At 40.5% G+C, this 20,106-nt stretch overlaps 1 protein-coding gene across 4 annotated transcripts in view; it reads right to left on the bottom strand.

The window, feature by feature from the left end:
* The window catches only part of GPATCH2L (G-patch domain containing 2 like), a 57,429-nt gene that overhangs the window by 12,350 nt on the left and 24,973 nt on the right, over positions 1-20,106 (bottom strand). For 3 of the 4 annotated variants that reach the window (XM_030319630.1, XM_030319632.1, XM_030319633.1), the window contains 4 exons: positions 19,502-19,581; positions 16,722-16,789; positions 12,946-13,000; positions 11,005-11,090 (listed from right to left, as the gene is read on the bottom strand). In XM_030319630.1, coding sequence (XP_030175490.1) covers positions 11,005-11,090; positions 12,946-13,000; positions 16,722-16,789; positions 19,502-19,581 — 289 coding nt within the window. Of the gene's footprint in view, positions 1-11,004; positions 11,091-12,945; positions 13,001-13,056; positions 13,097-16,721; positions 16,790-19,501; positions 19,582-20,106 lie in introns of all 4 variants that reach the window. The other variant, XM_030319634.1, reaches the window with a different exon arrangement.

Below are 20,106 nucleotides of genomic sequence, written 5' to 3'. Positions count from 1 at the left end.
ATCATGGCTTAATAGTCTTTTTTTTTTTAATGTTTATTTATTTATTTTGAGAGTGTGTGCACACGTGCTGGGGAAGGGCAGAGAGAGAGAGAGAGAGAGAGAGAGAGAGAGAGAGAGAGAGAGAATGAATATCCCAAGCAAGCCCCATGCTGTCAGTGCAGAGACTGATGTAGGGCTCGATCCCACGAACCAGGAGATCATGATCTGAGCAGAAATCAAGAGTCAGACACTAAACTGACTGAGCCACCCAGGCATCCTTCATGGCTTTATCAGTCTTTTTTTTTTTTATGAATATAATTTATTGTCAAATTGGCTTATATACTTTATCAGTCTTAAGACTAGAACCTCCGTCAAATCTAAGAGCACCTAGTTAACAAAGTACCAAGACAACTGTTGAATGGACAAATTTTCCTATTCAGAGGGCCCCTTATCTGGCAACTTCCACAGTTTAAAAAGCATGCAAGTATACACGTTCTTTTCTCTAAATGCAAAAGCTTAAGAATCAATTCAATTTATAAACAAAAAAAAGATAAGACTTTAACTGAAATCATAAGATTTTCAGAATGCAAAGAACATTACAACAGGCAGAGATTTATAGTATAAAGCCCGTATTTTGGAATATTCCATCTAAGTCACCCTTCATCGATCACTCTCTTCTAAATGGAAAAAGAGCTAACTTTTAAGTATCCCATGAAGAGTTAAAGAGCCCCCAAAGTGAAATGTGAATACAAATGTGTAAAGCAGAGAGAACAATTCATTTTCCATACCTTACCAAAGTCTTGGGAATAAATCAGCATGTTGATTAATAATAAGAAACATAGATGGCAGAATACCAAAGGTAGACTGGCCTTCCATCTACAGAGAAAGGTGGGAATTCCCTTTGAAGTCAAAGCCATAGGCAGAAAAGAGAGTGACCTGACAAAGTTTTGTCTTTTATCAAAATACAGGAATGTACAGAATACGGCTTCCATCTTTTCCACAGATGAGGTACTTGAGTACATGCAGATCCAGACTCAAATTTTCCACTTTGCTCTAATCTAAGCATGCTTCTCCTGAAGTACTTCAGACAGACGAGTCACATAAAGAAAGAGTAACAGGGGCGCCTGGGTGGCGCAGTCGGTTAAGCGTCCGACTTCAGCCAGGTCACGATCTTGCGGTCCGGGAGTTCGAGCCCCGCATCAGGCTCTGGGCTGATGGCTCAGAGCCTGGAGCCTGTTTCCGACTCTGTGTCTCCCTCTCTCTCTGCCCCTCCCCCGTTCATGCTCTGTCTCTCTCTGTCTCAAAAATAAATAAACGTTGAAAAAAAAAATTAAAAAAAAAAAAGAAAGAGTAACAGTATATATTCATGTTTTCTTCTTTACCTTAAGCTCATTAAAGACTCTCCAAAACTTTTTAGATTAGATGTTAACATCCTTTCTTCAAACTAAGCTATGTTGTTAGATGTCAGGACAGTGGTCACCCTTGAGCTATGGAGTGGAGGGGAGGAGGGATAGTGACTAGACAAAGCACCAGGAGTTTCTGGGGTTCTTTTTGGTAATGTTCCGTGTCTGGGTCCGGATACAGGTTATTTCAATGTGACTTCACTATCCTTCATTAAAAAGCTTAGTTTAAAAACCTTTGCAAACAAAATAAAACAAAACCCACAAAACATTATTTCTTCAAGGTCAGTGTTTACAAAGTGCCGAATTTTATGAGACAGATGCAAAATGCAAAGTGTAAGTACTCAAAAGGTTTTTTTTTTTTTTTTTTTAAGGTTTATTTATTTTGAGAGAGAGAGTGAGCACGAGTCAGGGAGAGGGGGAGAGGCGATCCCAAGCAGGCTCCACGCTGTCAGTGCAGAGCCTGACGCAGGCTCGATCTCATGAACCAAGAGATCATGACCTGAGCAGAGATCAAGAGTTGGACGCTTTAACTGACTGAGCCACCCAGGCACCCCTCAAAAGGGTTTAAAGATATTAATTCTCAGAGTATCAACTTGGGCTGAACTAAATAAGTACTGCCTTTTATATATACACCGTTCATCATTTTCACAGCTTTGCATGTTTGATATATGTCAGTAAGATGGGTAAGGGCCCATATTATCACTCCTTTATTGACCGAGTCAGTGACATTTATCTCACATTTTCAAGAACTGACACATTTGGGAATAAAAAGATGGAATCACTGATATACCAAAATATTTATACTTTTAATCATTTTAAGCAGAAATATGGTGCTTTTTTAAATGCTTATTTTAGTAAAATAAAAATAAGTATCACTTACCTATTACTACGCATACAGATTATTATACTGCACTACATCCTGCAGTGTCCTTAGGGGGCTGCTGTGGCCTCACAGGCTCAGGTGATCCTTACGAGGCCCTGTCCCTCTGGGCCATGGTTCTCTGACCCCCACTCTTTCCTTGCTCAGTGATGGTAAGGGCTTTAGGGTCAACTGGCCCTACATTAAATGCCCCCTTACTGCTAAGCCTCCAGCCTGTTACTTGTCTCTGTGGTAAATGATCGACTTCTATCACCCCATTCCCATTCTTAATTATTACCCTGAACATTCTAAATCCTTCAAATTTTGTAAATTCCTCTGTGGTAACTTAGGAAAGAACCTAAGGCTTTCTAAGGGACCCAGGTAATAAAGTTGATGAAGTCAATCACCTTATTTTGTTGTAAAAGTATGTATCGTTACACAGACTATTTCCTTTCTATTCAGGAGGGTTTTTTGCTTCTTTTATTGTTCACTGTTTTTACTGAGGTGGTGAAAAGAGGCAGTCTCTTCCCTAAAGGACCTTGTAGCCTGGCCCTATTTCCAGCCACACAGCTTTTCTAGTTACAGAACTAGATAACAGAGAAACTGAGGCAGGGATAAACAGAAGCCATGTTCATGCCTAAAACACAGTTTAATGCTCCCTCCCTCTTAACACATTTCTCTTAAAGACAATTTCCAGGCTGGAGAGCTATTTCAGAAGTTGAATAACATCACATCTTAGGTCTGAGTACAGAAGGGATATATGTCTCTCCTTACGTCTCTTCCTGGTAAAGGTCTGGGAAAGGAAGAAGGGAGACAGTCAAATTATTATAAAGGACAGTAAGACATTTTCCTTCTCTTTGGTTTTAACTGAACACTAGTAATGGCAGAGTTTACAGGCTGGGAAAATCTATTTTCCCCTTTGAGGGCTCCATCTGCCTGGGAGGAACCTTGGAAGACAAAAAGGGAAGAAGACCCAGGAACCTGGAAACCCAGAGCCTGGGGAAAGCACAGAGGAAGCTGGGTGCTCGGCACAAGAGGATTTAAGAGAGACAGGAAACAGAGCCTGCCACGCTGGCTAGCACATTTCGAACACGAGGGCAGCCCTGTTCAGGAGTGGAGAGCAATCCGCGTTGGGGGCCGGGAAGGCCCCTGTGTTATATTTGGGGACCCAAGCATGGAGGTGTGCAATGAGCAGCCACCGCTTCCTATTGAAGAGGCAGTTCCAATTTTGGAACCATCCCAAATAATTCCATATCAGAAACAGTAGACCTAGAGAATCAAGGAAAGGGGAGAAAAAAAATGGACTTCCTCCCATACTCACTTTCATTTAAGAGTATTTCACTCCTTTCTGGCCCCCTTTCTTTTCAAACGTGTTGCTTCTTTGTGTTACTCAGTTTCTCTGTCTACTCTCACAAGATAGAAACTGAAAAGAGACAACATATACAATCGAGGTCTCTCAAAGGACAGGGAAAGAGAGCCCCCTCCATTGTAGGTAGAAAGGGTGGAAGATTTAACTAGATTTTTTTTGAACTCTCTGTCAAGAGCACTACACAGGTGTTTCTTTGTTGCAAATCGTGTACTGTATGTAGGGGAGGGACCTTTCAATTATGCAGGGGGCAAAAAGAATACGTATCAGTTAAGCTAAAATTTCTACCAGGTTAAAATTTAAACCTTCTTCTCCATTGGAACAGCAATGGTTATCAGAATCACATAAGAAGATTTATACAAAATATGCATGTCCCACCATGCTGGGGTGGGAGAAGAATCAGTAATATGCTTAGTCTGAAATTTCTCCTCAGGTAATTCTGATAAGCTTCTATCTGCTGTGAAAATTACTGAGTTAAAAAAAAATAAATAAATAAAATATATATATATATATATATATATATATATATATATATATATATATATGCCAAATTCCCAAAGCCAACTTAGTCAATAAAAGAGATCTAAAAATTTAACTTAATAACAGAATGATGAAATGAATAGTAATTTAAATAAAACTGCTGTCCCCCAGTATACGAGCAATTAACCTAAAGAAAAGACCAGCTATGCTCGTTCTGTTTCATCTGATCGGGGCCTCCACATTCTTGGGGCGCGATCCTTCCACAGCAAGAGTACTTCCCCTAAAAACATCACATTCAGCAGCATTTGCCAAAAAGAACTGATGGGGGAGGGGGGGTGGTGAGTATGAAAAGAAACACACTCTTTAAAAATCCTTACTTCAGGAAAAGCAACTAAATTCATTTCATAAATGTGAAGGTGAATGCTGAACATTAGCAATTAATTGAAAGAGCATTCTGTATATCCACACATAAACACAACATTTCTATTTTACTTTTTAGTGCAGGTAACTGAAAGATCAGGTGAGCCGTTCAAGCTGCAGTGTTACTTAGGAAACTGGGCAGATCACTATGTCCCTGGGGCAGGAATGTACTTTTAGGGGAAAAAAAATTACTTTGAGAAATACATGCATGTTTAATAGAACCAATGTTGGCAAAAAATAACTGAAGTGGCTGCTTTAGATTTAGAACAAAGATGTTTAGAGTCGCTTCTGAGGAGAGAAAACAGTCTACCTGCCAATGGCAAGTTAATTTAAGAAATAGTTCACCTTCAAAAATCACTCATTTAAAAATCATTGAAAAGTTCACTTTTTAAATATGGGAAATAAAAATAGGATTTATCGAGGGGCGCCTGGGTGGCGCAGTCGGTTAAGCGTCCGACTTCAGCCAGGTCACGATCTCACGGTCTGTGAGTTTGAGCCTCGCGTCAGGCTCTGGGCTGATGGCTCGGAGCCTGGAGCCTGTTTCCAATTCTGTGTCTCCCTCTCTCTCTGCCCCTCCCCCGTTCATGCTCTGTCTCTGTCCCAAAAATAAATAAAAACGTTGAAAAAAAAAAAAAAATAGGATTTATCGTGAAAAGGTATTTATTTGCTGTATTTTTTTCTTAAACACATACAAACAAGTAACATCAAGAAAAAAAAATTATTGATATTTCTAAGGACCAAAGGTCATATATATCATATATTCCAATTATTCTCCTTAATTACTAACCTATTCCCCTCAATTATTTTTAACAAAAATTTATGGAGGCCTACCCTGTGTAAAGCACTCTGCTGAATGTGGAGAGGGTACACACAAGATGACTGAGCCGAGGGCCCGTCCGCCGGGCACTCAGGACGCAGTGAGGAAGGCCGATGCGTAAAGAATGAACAGATGCCAGACACTGAGCTGTAATCCAAGAACAAAGTGCTAGGGTAAAAGGAAGGAAAAGAGGATCCAATCTAGAGAAATGAAGAAGCCCCTTCCTCACATGTGATTTCATCTTCGGGGTTAACTGACATTGACGAAGCACCCAGTAGGAACCGTCTTCTCAGATGTGCGCACAGGAAAGGGTCCGGGCCTGACACGAGCAGCAGTTAGGGACAGAAAACCACTTCACAATGAGAGGGCACAGAAGAGGCTTCTCTAACAGGATGAGATCCCAGCATTTCCACTAGTGTTTTCACTCAAACCTAACCCTTGACAGTCCATAACTAAGTGCTCACTAGCACCTGAAAATTCCGTGTACTCTCCTTCCCCGGCCTGGGCCAAGGCTGGCATATCCTGGAGTGGTTTCATGACATCCACAGGAGCAGAAAAGCTGTGCATCGATTGGAAAGTTGGGTCTGTTACAGTGGCCAGAGAGGGAAAATGCTTTTCGTCACTCCACTTAGGCAGTAAGATGCCAGCCGGCTGAGGGTGCTGTCGACAAGACCATCTGGTAAAGGACAAAAGATTCAAGAGTTGTGTACTCTACGACGGGAGGTTCCAGTAGGGCTGGGCAGCTTTCTGGACAATATCACAGCAGAAACATTTCCTCACACCTGGCCACAACTCAGGCACTAAAGAGATGGGCAAGGGCCGCTGTGCGTCACAGCATCCCTAGCAGATAGAGGACTAATAAAAGGTTCTTTCCCCTAAGCCCTGAGGTAAAACCTGAGGCTGTTTACTGTGGCTCCAAAGGTCAAAATTAACAGCGTGAATTGAGTCTTCTTCTTGCTCTTTGAAACTCCTTGTCAAGTGGCACAGCCAGCTGGGCACACAACTCTGATATGCAGATCGTAACGTTTGTGAAACAGATAAAATGAATTACAATGAGCAGAGCCTATCATATTTCAACTCTCTAATGGGCAGAAAGGTCTCTTTTTTACCCAAACACTGTCCAAATGCCTCCTCTTATAGTCCATTTAAGCCATTTAAGCACCTCAAGGATCTGTACGACATCTCATTAGCAAATGACTCTGGAAGCAGACTCAAAGTTTATAAAACTGCAATTATCCTAAAGACAGGGGAGAAGTAGTAACCATGTAACAAAAATAATATTAGCTACCAGTATGCTAAACAAATATATTGTTTCATTTTGATCCCCACTAGCCCCATAAAAATTGATATTTCCATTTTAAAGATGAGGAAATTGAGGGAGAGGGGGGTTAAGTCATTTGCCCAGGTAAAGCTAAGATTCTTACCTGGGACTGCCAGGACTCCCACTGATATGAGATCAGAAACTTAAAAGAAGGATAAATGGAAGCGGTGATACATCATCAAATCGCCACCCCCAACAGAGGAAAGGTCAGGACAGTTGGAGAAAACTGAGAACTGTCACAAGACACTCAAAAACTACAACGGAGGACTTGTGCATCACACAGACAGATCTAACAACTGATAAGTTCTAGTTATGGTTTTCTACAGCAATAATGGAAGAAAAGCTATCCTTCCTGATCAATAAATCTCTCATTTTGGGAAAACCTGCCTCCAGCACTCGCTCCTTATTACCATTCTAGAACCGTGTCCTTGACAGCAATACCGCTGCCTCCACCAGAACACCAATCACACCATCTGCTGTTGGAGCTGCAGCAATCCCTACCACCGATAACAAGTATCACTACTTTAATGCAACATCCCAATACTAGTGACCAAAACAACCAATCCAAGACAGTGGGTTGACAAATTTCTTCCGTGCACCCTGCCGACAAGCCGAACACCTGCCCAGCAAGTCCCCCCGACGGTGAGTCACAACGTGCTGGGCACCATGCTAGGCCCTGACACCCTGTTCTTCACCTCGGCAGTTCTCCAAGGGAAGATGAGTCCAGCGTCCTACCTCCCCTGAGGAATCATGCACGCAACACCAAATCACAATTACGAAATGGGATTTCCTGTTAAGCAAATTACAAAGCACTAGTCATAAAACCATTTGCAGGTAGGGCAATAATTTGTAACTCAGGCCACGGATTAGGGTCACCTGGGAACTTTAAATAATGCCAGTGCCTGGACCTCACCCCAGATCCGTTAAATCAGAATCTCGGGTGGGGCTCAACATGGACATATTTTTCAAAGCTTCTCAGGTGATTCAAAAGTGCAGTCAGGGTTGAAAACCACCAAATTTAATTATTTCTAGGGTGGTATTTCTGAAAACCTCATAACCCACAGATCTATTAGGTGGTACAAAGACCACAAAGACTCCCTTGCCCAACAACTGTGCCTGCCTGCCCTCTGGGCTGTATTAAAATGACACATCAGTAGTGTTCTCTTAAAATCACAGTCCCATTATTTCCTTGTTTATAGCAATGAAATACTAAACAAGAGAGTACCTGAGGTCATGGCCTCCCAGTGGCCCCCAAGCCTCACTCTGAGAACCAGAGCTGAATAGTGCCAGCAGTGAGGGGGTGACTGAGGGGTCCTCACTCTCTCACAGTTGAGTGTGTGGGAGAGTGGAACAGGCAATGTCCAGGCAGGAAGCAGCCTCAGCTCAGTAACCCGACAAGAGGAAACCTTCACAGTTCAGGCATGATTATCAAACTCTTTGTGCTCTTAAAGGAGAGTAATTATAGGCATGTGAAAAAAGGGAAGCACTCCCTGAGGAACTCTTCCTCACATGCTTCCCAAGAGGCACCAGGGCCATTAAAAATTCCATGATGAAGAGGAAAAACAGCCTGGGAACAGCCAGGAGGCAATACAGCAAATTAATACACCAGCCCTCCTCGGGGAAAGCTGTGATAAAACAGGAAACACTTCTCTCTTCGAAAAATAAAATTATACCATTAATGATAACATAGTCACCACACACACACACACACAAATCGTTCTAATGATGGGTGTGAAATTCCCAGGGCTGCCCAGACGCTTTGAAAGAAATCTTTTCCTACTACAAATAAAATGGAACAAGAAAAAGATAAAATTTCCATTCGAAACAGTTTTTAATACAGTCATTCACCTGCCTCTTCCCTGCCACCAACACTCTTTTAACATTCCTTCCTAGACTCCAGGCTTTATTAAATGGTGTCCAAGCTGTACAAAGCTGACCATCCAGTTCTGGATCCCATCTCATCCTTCAGCCACACTGGAGCTAGATGGCTCCTTCTCAACTGACCCCTTGCTGGGCAGGGAACTCCTCCCCACCCCAACTTCAAGGGAGTGAGAGGATGCCCTGAGGGCTCAGGATTTCATCACCCACATTTTCTAAAAATTGCTTAGAGGTCACTTGTGCTAGCCATTTCCCACAGAGCCATGATTGCCAAACTTTACGAACTAGGCACCCTCACGAGTAAAAGATTTGCATACTCTTTACGTATGTAACACATATAAACAAAATTATGTGCTGCTGGATTCTTCTATGTACAATTTGAAACAAAAAACCATTTTTTTAAGGATCAGATAGTGAATGTAAGTTTAAAAATGTCTTCCCCTGCCCCAAACAATGCAACTCACTTTACTTCCAGTGTCCTGGGAATGACACCTAGAAGGACAAGGATAAGCTGGCATTGTCCAGACCCTCTCACCTTGTTTTCAGCAATGGTCTAAAGCAATATTTCTCTACAGCAGACTACACCGGAAGCACAGCCCAGACTGCCTTATGTTTCCAAGTCTGGCCACCAGCACCACCAGCAAGAGAACCAAGACAACGATGTGGATAATGAGATACACAAAGAGACAAAAAACTGACACCCACTCCAGCCAGGATGAGGCTTCAGAGGCAACAGGAGACCTGAGTGATAAATGCATGGATACTGATCTCAGCACAGCATGGCACGGGGTCTAGGTAACAGACGTAGAGGGAGGACGGCAAAGAATCCGCTTTCTGCATCAGACACAATACGGTGCTAGTCAGAGTCTTCCCAAAGAGTAGCCACAGCCATGATTCCATTGGTATGAAGACAAAAAGCTGAAGGACTGCTTTTCTATGGACTGAAATCTTGGTCTTTCAAGCTTGAGGATCACCACCTCTAAGAAACCCCCCCTCAGCCTCTTAGAAGCCTCTCTTCTGTGCTTCCTGGAATTCTGGCACACATCTTTTACACATTTGGCGTTCCACGCTGTAGCTATCAATCTCCACACCTGACTTTCTCAAGAGAATGTAAGCTCCTGAGGGTGGTGCCTACACAAAGGGCCTGGGGCCCAGGAGGCAGTCAGCAAGTGAAGGAATGGACAACGGACAAACAGCGTGCTACTGAAGAGAGGGCCTTATGGAAGTAGTTTATTAATCGTCCCATAATTTTCCACATTTCTAGTAACACCATTTGTGAGGGTCTCTCTTTTCAAAAGACTTTTTCCACTGAAACGCCACTTCTCCAATAGAAGGTCTGGTAGTTGGTGGTAGGTTATGGTGCGGAGTTTATTAGTATAGCCCATAGTGAAGTTCTCATTGCATCCATGAAAGTATAATTTCTTGTGCCTGTACCCTAATCTTATGAACACAGCCAATTAAGAACAAATCAGGAAGAAAAAAGAAAAACAAACAAACAAACCAACAACACATCAGAACTTGGAAAGGAATTCTTTGTGCCACTAGAAATAATAAAAGTTCTACGGTTCAGCCAATTAGCTCCTCTTTTGTGCACAATAACCCTGCTAGGGGATGCTACCATTAAAACCATATTTATTTCCCATGTCACCTAACTCAAGAGAATTTATACTGAGAGGCGTAGGATTCATTCTGACAAACATACCAAATGTCTAGTAAGTGCCAGACACTGTGTTAGGTGCTGAGGATATTATCAGGGAACAAGATAAAACAAGGTCCCTACACTTTGAAGCTTATATCGTAGTGAAAGAGACAGGAGAAAAAGTTGGGGGGGGGGGTGGAACCCAACAAGCAAATCATTATAGACCGTGATAAAGCTTTAGCAGAAAGAAATCGATGAGTGGAGAGTGATGGAGGTGGCCCCTTTACATAGGATGGTCTGAGAGGTCCTCCCAGAGTTGAGATGAGAAGTAGTCAACCGTGAGAAGAGGCTTAACACGGCAGTCTAGGCAAAGGGAACAAGTGTGAGGCTTCAGAGGCAGAAAAGGGTTGCTATTTGTGACGAACAAAATGGAGCTGAGCTCTCTAGCACAGCTGGACCTCTCCCCCAGGGAGGAGAAAGGAGTATATGAAAGGAAGCTGGATATGCAGGCAGAAGTCAAATTACGCAGTTTTGCAGGTCATGGCAAGGACCGGTAATAACATTCTCTGAAGATGGGGCTTTGAGCACAAGAAATATGAAATACAAGTCAGAAGACTTAGGTCACAGTTGAGACATAAATCGTATACTAGCCGTGAGATCACAGGAAAGGTACTTCAATACTGTGCCTCAGTTTCTGCATCTGTAAAACATCTACTGACCTCTAAAGGTGGTTGTAAAGATCAAATTGGATGCTATACACAAACATAGTTTATAATATGAAAAGTATTATAAAAAAGGAAATGGTATTGTCTGGAAGAAAATCGTCGCTAGAAGACTATTACCTGGCAGAGCAGTGCGCTGGTGAACATCTTCGGTGAGAAGCATCAGCCAGAACATCCAAGGAGTAGAGAGGGGAGAGGGGATTAAACTGCAGGGATAAATGAGATTATTTTAGCAAAGCTTACATGAAAAAGATCTGATTCTAAAAGGTGACTTTCTGTTTGATCACTTTGCCCCTTTGACGGTTCAACTCTCTTGCCATATAACAGACACCACTCAATAAAGTTTTAACCACAAATCTAGCATACCTGATCCCACATACCCCCCAAAAGGCTACTCCTTGGCAAATAACAATTTTTCAAAAACCTCTAATACCTGGTAATTACTTAAATGGCAGAAGATAGCGCTTTCTATATGACATAACAGGAACTTATCTATTGATTATTGGCCCTTGTTCCCAAGAAAACTAGCATGAAACTACCTTTTTCTTTCTTTATCCTGGCCAATGTTTCCAGTAAATAACTGGTTAGCACATACCAGCTGCAGTGTAGTAGAAACAGAACTTGATTAAGAATTAGAATACCTAACACTTAATTTCAGTCTATCACTGAGTTTTCATACATTAAAAATTACATAATCTCTTTTGAGTTTTACTGTCCTCACTTGTACGAGGGGGTGCACTGCTGTCTTACCTATTTTACAGGATTACCGGGGGCATAAATAAAATATTGCTTTCAGTCGGTAATTCCAGTTTCTCTTCTGTAGAACTTCTAATCATCTCAAAAGGTGGTTGTGAGGGTCAAACTTGGATATAATGTATAAAAAAAGTACCTTACTTTCCATTTTCGAGCTTTATTTGGACTTTCCCTAGAATAAATAATGCCCCTCACCCCCAAATTTCAAAACTAAATATATCTTAAGACCAGAAGAACTCTGAATGGTAATTTCAAAAGAACTTAGAAAGAAGCAGGACTTTGGGCAAATCACTTAAATCTTATTTGTAAATAACAGATCTGGACTGGGTGATCAACACAGGTCCTCTTCTGCCTTTAGATCCTCCCCTGCAAACAGTGCTCGGGCTCAGGATCTCCCAAGCTGCAGTCTCTCACCGCCTTAATGACTTCTTTCTCTGCCCACAACCTGCACTGTTATTTACTTAGTATTTTCTTCATATCAATTATTTTTACTCAGCCTGCCCTTACTATGTTTCTAAGGAACAAGTTTGATATGATGATGACATTTTTTTCCCATTACAAATGATAACTTAAAATAATTGTATGTCCACACACCATCTAAAAGCATCTCATGAATACACACCAGTTAGGTCTACCCCTGCTCTGGTTCATTTTGAAAGAGTGTCCTCAAGAGGAAGGTTTCAAGTCTAAACTGCACAGCAATTTAATAAGTCCTAAGTGGTCAAAACACAAAACAAAAAACACTGAGCAACAGTAAGCCTGAGATTTTTACCTACCAGTCTTTATCTACTTTATAACTAATCAAGATAAAGCAACCTCTCTTCCCCCCAAAAATCAAAAGCTTCAAACGTGAAAGGAACGCATCGATAGTCACTGTCAGTAATTTTTAAATTATGACCCTTACAAAGGCCTAGATTTGCCAAGGGCCCTCCGCAGGGGTAGCTGGGGAAAAGACTAAGCGACTACGAGGGCACGGCTCTAGGGCCTTGACCCCACTACTTCACTCACAGCAGCTCTACCTTCTTCTGTCTCCTATGTTCAGGCTTCACCATTGTACTTCTCAGCGTAGGATGCTGGTGCTGAACTAAACCATACGCAAATGAGGTTCATTCTGATTTCTTACTGCAAAGTTCAAAACTAAAATAAAAACAGGATTCCTATGAAATATACATTATAAGTAATAAACTGAAAAGCACAGTTGAACCTAAAAAGGGGAATTAGCTATAGTTCTTATCAGTGAATATCAGAAAATTTTAGAAAACAGTCCTCTATAAGAAATCAGAATAACGCAGGGAACGGGAACCTTACCTCATGCGCACAAGCAGAAATGTGAGGAAAATCAGAAGCCAATGCTTTATTCTTTCTAAAGAAAAGGAAATCAAATGATAAACTAAAGATGACAAAGAAAAGCAATCTTACCTGGTTTCGTTCTCTTTTCCCAGCTGACGGTAACCAGAAACTAAAGAGAGGGAGAGAACAACAGGAAAGAAAATAAAAGAAGTGGTTGGAAATTATAGAGGAGGAGAAGAAAAAAGGACTCTGGCATAACAAAGTGAAGACACAGAAAGAACTGGGGAAAAGAAGGAACTGTAGAAAAGAAAAGACATGGTAGACGTGCACAAACTTCTTGTGAAAAATAACTCTTCAAAGGAAAAAGTCTTGTAATGAAATGTGAAATCCTGGACCCTCTAAAAACAAACTCAAGATTATGGTGTGACACCATAATCTCAGCTGTGTGGTGACAAGAGGATCCCCAAATTCAACAAGAACGCAAACCATACCCATATCTTGCCTATTTTGTTAATTATGAATTCGACCAGGCTAATGAGTGTAGGATCATAACTAGACACTGACTTTCAAGTGTGTAGGAGACAAACAGCCAAACATGTTAGGGGACAAGGTTGTCATAAGAAAGGGAGGAATCATTTTCCTATAGCTGCACACAGGCTTTCCAGCTGCACTTACCACAGCAGTTAAGACAAAAGAGATTTCTATTTCTCTAGATAGAGGTCTAAACATGGGAAAAGCATAGGAGAGTATACAGGCAATCACCCATTTTGAACAAAAGAATTTTAAGAGACAGAAAAATGAGCTTAAAATGTAACATCTTGGAGGGGTGCTTGGGTGGCTCAGTTAGTTGAGCGTCTGACTCTTGGTTTCGGCTCAAGTCATGATCTCACGGTTCATGAGTTTGAGTTCCTCATCAGGCTCTATGCTGATAGTGCAGAGTCTGGGATTCTCGGTCTCCCTCTCTCTCTGCCCCTCCCCTGCTTTCTCCTTCTCTCCCCCTCTCAAAACTAAATAAATAAACATTTAAAAAATAGATTAAAAAAAAATAACATCCTGGAAAGAAAGAAGTAAAACTATCAACGTTTGCAGATGACATGACACCATACACAGAAAACCCTAAGGACTCCACCAAAAAACTGTTAGAACTAATAAATGAATCCAAAGAAGCTGCAGGATACAAAATCAATATGCAGAAATCTGTTGTGTTTCTCTACACTAATAATGAACTATCAGAAAGAGAAATGAGAAAACAGTCTCATTTACAATTACATCAGAAAGAATAAAATACCCAGGACTAAATTTAATCAAGGAGGTGAAAGCCCTGTACACTGAAAACTCTAAGACACTGAGGAAAGAAACTCAAGACAACTAAATGGAAAGATACTCTGTGCTCATGGACTGGAAGGATTAACATTTTAAAATGTCCATACTACCTAAAGCAACATACAGATTCAAATTCCAATGGCATACTTCATTGAACTAGAACAAATAATTCTAAAGTTTGTATGGAACCACAAAAGACCCTGAATACCCACAGCAATCTTAAGAAAAAAGAACGAAACTGGAGGCATCACACTTCTTCATTTCAAACTATACTACAAAGCTATAATGACCAAAATACTATGGTATGGGCATAAAAACAGACAAATAGACTAATGGAACAGAATAAACAGCCCTGAAATAAACTCACATATAGATGGTCAATTCATTTATGACAAAGGAGGCAAGAATATACAATGGGGAAAAGACAGTCTCCTCAATAAACGATGTTGGGAAAACTGGCCACGACATACAAAGGAAGAAAACTAGACCGCTATCTTACACAATACACAAAAACTAATTTAACATGGATTAAGAATTTAATGTAGGACTTGAAAGCATAAAATTCCTAGAAGTAAACATAGGTGGTAAGCTCCTTGACATGGGTCTCTTCTGATTATTATTTTTTTATTTTTTGGATCTGAGTCCAAAGGCAAGGAAAACAAAAATAAAAATAAACAAATGCGACATCAAACTAAAAAGCTTTTGTGCAGCAAAGGAAACCATCAATAAAACCAAAAGACAACCTACTGAATGGGAGAACATACTGAAAACCATATATCCAATAAAGAATATCCAAAATATATAAAGAACTCATATAACTCAACAACAAAAAAACCCCAAACAATCCCATTAAAAAATGGGCAGAGGAGAGTGTCCAACTCTTGGTTTTGGCTCAGGTCATGATTCACGGTTCACGGGATTAAGCTCCACATTGGGCTCTGGACTGACAGCATGGAGGCTGCTTGGGATACTCTCTTTCTCTCTCTCCCTCTCTCTCTCTCTGCCCCTCCCCCACTCATGCATGCCCTCTTTTTCTCAAAATAAATAAAATTAAATAAAAAATAAAAATAAATAAGAAGATGGGGCGCCTGGGTGGCGCAGTCGGTTAAGCATCCGACTTCAGCCAGGTCACGATCTCGCAGTCCGTGAGTTCGAGCCCCGCGTCAGGCTCTGGGCTGATGGCTCAGAGCCTGGAGCCTGTTTCCGATTCTGTGTCTCCCTCTCTCTCTGCCCCTCCCCCGTTCATGCTCTGTCTCTCTCTGTCCCAAAAATAAATACACGTTGAAAAAAAAAAATTTTTTTTTAATAAATAAATAAATAAATAAGAAGAAGAAAAAAAAAAAAACGGGCAGAGGATGTGAACAGACATTTCTCCAAAGGCATACAGGCCAATAGGCACATGAAAAGATGCTCAATATCACTCATTATCAAAGAAATGAAAATCAAGACCACAATGAGGTATCACCTCGCCTGTCAGAATGGCTATTATCAACAAAACAAATAACAAGTGCTGGAAAGGATGTAGAAAAAAGGGAATCCTTGTACACTGTTTGTGGGAAGTCAACTGGCACAGACACTGTGGAAAACAGTATGGAGATTCCTCAAAAAACTAAAAATAGAACTACCATATGATCCAGCTATTCCACTTCTGGGTATTTATCCAAACAATATGAGAACACTAACTTGAAAAGATATATACACCTCTGTGTTCACTGCAGCATTATTTACAACGGCCAAGGTATGGAAACAACCTAAGTGTTCATCAATGGATGAACGGATAAAGAACATGTGGTGTATACATAAATACACACATACACAATGGAGTACTACTCAGCCATAAAAAGGAAGGAAATCTTGCCATTTGTGACAACATGGACGAACCTTGAGGGATTAGGTTAAATGAGTAAATCAGAGAAAGACAAACACTGTATGATATCACTTTTATGTGGAATCTAAAGACAAAATGAATGAATAAAACAAAACAAAACAAATTCATAGATATAGGGAATGGTAGTTACCAAGGGGAAGGGGGTTGAGGGGTGGGTGAAAGGGCTCTATTTTATGCTGATGAATGGTACCTAGATTTATGGTGATGATCACTTTGTAGCAGATACAAATACTAAATTATGATGGTGTATTCCTGAAACTTACGTAATGCTATATACCAACTTTACCTCAATGTAAATTCATTCATTCATTCATTAAAAAAAACAACATCCTAACTGGAGGCTACTTTTATAATGCAGCACCTGTACATACAAACAGCAAAGAAAGAAAAACTAGTCTCGGAAGGAAAAAAATCACTCTCATGGGTTTGGGGTGTTAGCCATGTTAACCGTGGTAAAGCACAAATCTTTAAGATCTTCTCATTCAGCTTTAAAGCTCAATTTCTAGGTTCCTCCGTAAAACTTCCCTCTACCTCCTCCAAGGAACAGGCTGGGATAATAAGTAAATATATAAGCAGCACTTACTCTTTCTGCCGAGGGTCACTAATAATGTGGCCTATCCTCTCAGTACCCAAAGTACTTATGCTGGTCTCCTGAAAAGGCAAGGAAGACGAGTGTCATCTAACCATAGAAGTAAAGTATAATCTGTCATCAGGCTCACACTTTCCCTCAACTGTGCCAGCAACCTCAAAGGCACATGTCAAATGTCAATCTTAAAATCTAACAGCAAGTTTATTTCTTTTTATGGGAATCTATCTTAAAAAGTGTTACATGTGATCCTAGACTTATTTTTCCCAGTGTTCCAAAAAAGTCATTATAAACCTTGTTTACTATATGTTTTAATACAGCGAGTTATTAAAGTATATGGAAATAGCACACTTAAAAAAAGAAGTCCAACAGCAGCCAATTTTTAATAGGCTAGCACACCAAGCTTCTAGGCAAGTATGACTACAGCCCCAATAGCCTTCATAATGGGAAATCTACCCAGGCCTCACTGCTTAACACCTACAATCTGGTGAGTAATGCATACATGTTGAAGGAATTTTAGAACTTACAAAAATTGCTACCGTGCCTTTTGTCTGTTAAGCATTATCTCTTAAAGTAAAATAGTTTGTATAAATTGGTTCTTAAATTTAGGTTTCTCAAGACTGTAATATGAAAGCTTACCCATAACACCAAAAGCAATTCAGAAACTAATCATCTCCAAAAAATTGGAAAATGGCAGAAGGCACTCACCCTTCATTTAACTTGAGTATATTTACAATGAATGTCACCACAGTACCTGGGGAAGGGTACCAATGATACACAAATAAGAGGTACCCACATATGAGTAAGTGTGAAGATGAGAACGCATAAGTCACGGGCATGACTGTCAAGAATGTGAAGCCTGTTATTCAAACACATTTGTTTCTGGGAAAACATTATGATCGCTTTTCATTTATGTGGATCGCTAGTTCATTTGTGTGGACTAGCCCAAAATATTAGGGTATGCATTTTAGCAGAACTGACTCTAGAAAAATTAATTTGAGGTCAGATTCTGGGTGGGAGTGGAGCTAAATGAAAAGGTTTCACATAGTGTATTCTTCACATTTTTCCTCCCTTAGGCACGTGCCTCCTGGTCACAGACACAGCCATAGTAGTGGGGCCAACAGAAAAGATGGGTGAAAAATGAGCTATTTGTTACTGCAGAAAAAATTATTAACTTAAAGTGCCGTAATGTTTAAATTTACAGTTTATTACTGTGTAAATTACAAGCAGTACTTTGCGTAATTAGCAGCTCGCTGGCAGGGAGCGGTGAATGAAACTCATTATTTATGATTATAATTTAGAAAAAGAGAAGAGAGGTGGGGGAGGGGGAGGGGGGGCAGAACAGTGACCTCTGCTAGAAATGACAAATATCCCTTTAAGGTGATGAAGATGAATGAAACAAGTAAATATTATCCTATTCATCTGAAATTCTTGGAGGCACGTCCAACAGGCCCTAGAGTTTCCTTCCAGGCAAACTAAAGGGAGCCTTCAAGACGAAATGATTTACTTCCACAAAAGAGGAAGGCTCTTATTTTACAGGAGATGAAACAAAATAAGGCAGACAGTAAGGAGAACATTACCCTTCCAGCCTAACTAATAAAAAGTAAAACCATCTCTCTGTTCCCTACTCCCAACCTCCTGCCTCCCTCTACCTCATGCACTCCTACCCTGTTAGCTGGCCCATTAAGTAAGAATAAGCTCCCAGGATAGCAAAAGCAGCATTTTATTTTCTGTAAAATAAATGAGCCAAAAGAAGAAGGTATAATTCTTCCAATAATCAAATGTCTTTCTAATGAGAGATCTGAAATTAAATTTAAAGATAAAAAATCTGAGTTCATCTGGAAATAAATAGCTTCATTCCTTTTACATAGCTAAAATCTCAGAAAACAACTCCCTATTTCCACTACAAAACAGTAGCTCCCTAAGGGTAGCCAGGCTATGGCTGTGATCACTATATACCTGGCCTGGCACAGAGCCTGACACATAGTAGGCATTCTAATTGCATGTGCAGTGAATGCAGTAATGCTCTGAAATGCCTCTCGCTCGCTCTTAGCCCACCACCATCTTCTCTAACAGGGTATGAGCCCCAGTCTTAACCTACTTTCAATCTCAAAGCTAGAGTAAAAAATGAATTTAAAAAAATTTTTAAATTTGAATTTAAAAAGATAAAACAAAAGTACAGCTGGGTTCAATTCTCTATTCTGCCACTTCTGTCTAGGTAGTATCAGGTAGAAGGCAATACCTTCTCGGTGCCCAGTGCCCAGTATAGTCCCTGGCAAGGGCAGAACAGAATAAAGGTAGATATCCCTTCCTTGTGGCCAAGGAGCTTTTAAAAATTGAGAACAGGTTTTCTTTCAGGTTTTTTGGGTTTTTTTTTTAATGAATTCTAGAATAAAAGACCAAAGTTAGGATAGAAGAAGCATTCATGAATTCAGGAGGAGTTATAAAGAAGCCAAGACTATTTTAACTTCCATAATATAATAATATAAGATTAATCAAAAGAGGAGAAGAGACAAGATCAGGCCTATAGATTTACAGATAAACTGTCATGACAGTGTTTGCTCTGTCAAAATTTCTGTACGAATTAAGCTTCATCTCTTATGTGTGTATCCATTCACATCCTACATAAGGTTCTCTCTCGTGAACTTGCGAAAGATTCCAGTTGGCTTAATTTACTCCAGGGGGTACCGCAGCACCTCTGATTAGCAACAGGGTACACAAATCCTGTAGGGAATACTATCCTCCCAGTGAGCCCAGTAGACAGTGAGAGCTGTCACCTTCCCAACAAGCCTTCTTCGGCCCTTTCTGAGGCATCGAGCTGCAGCTCCAGGCAGACGATTCAAGCGAGCATGATATCCTAAAAAACAGAAGAAAGCCCTCAGAAACCGAATGCAGAAGATTCATTAGCAATGATGTGCTTCTGGCACACTACAGGCCTTCCTCCCAGGATCTTACTAGACTGACCCTAAAGCTCGTATCACTAGGCTATCCTCCAAGGATTTATTATTCCCATGCGTTTGTGGTATGATCTTAGGCGTGTCATTTACCTCTGACTTAGGCATCCTCACCTGTAAAGGAGGGATAATCACTGGCTCAATCCTGTCTCACAGAGCTCATTTGAAGACTCCATGAAACAGCACATGGAAGGTACTTTATAAACCAAAAACACTACACAAATAGAAGACATTATCAATAATTTCTAATTATAAATTAAATGCCAGTTATTATCTCAAAAACACTTTATGCCATAAAATAACAATAAAAATAGCCTGTATAGTAAAATCTCATTTTTCTAATTACTGCATGCGTTCCACACCCAAAAAACACAACTGGAAGAGTCCACACCAAAATGTTATCTTGACACTGTCTCTGGGTATGGAAT

The sequence above is a fragment of the Lynx canadensis genome, chromosome B3 (assembly GCF_007474595.2).
Source record: "Lynx canadensis isolate LIC74 chromosome B3, mLynCan4.pri.v2, whole genome shotgun sequence".
In the NCBI taxonomy this organism is placed as follows: Eukaryota; Metazoa; Chordata; class Mammalia; order Carnivora; family Felidae; genus Lynx; species Lynx canadensis.
This window is presented reverse-complemented; position numbering and strand designations above follow the sequence as displayed.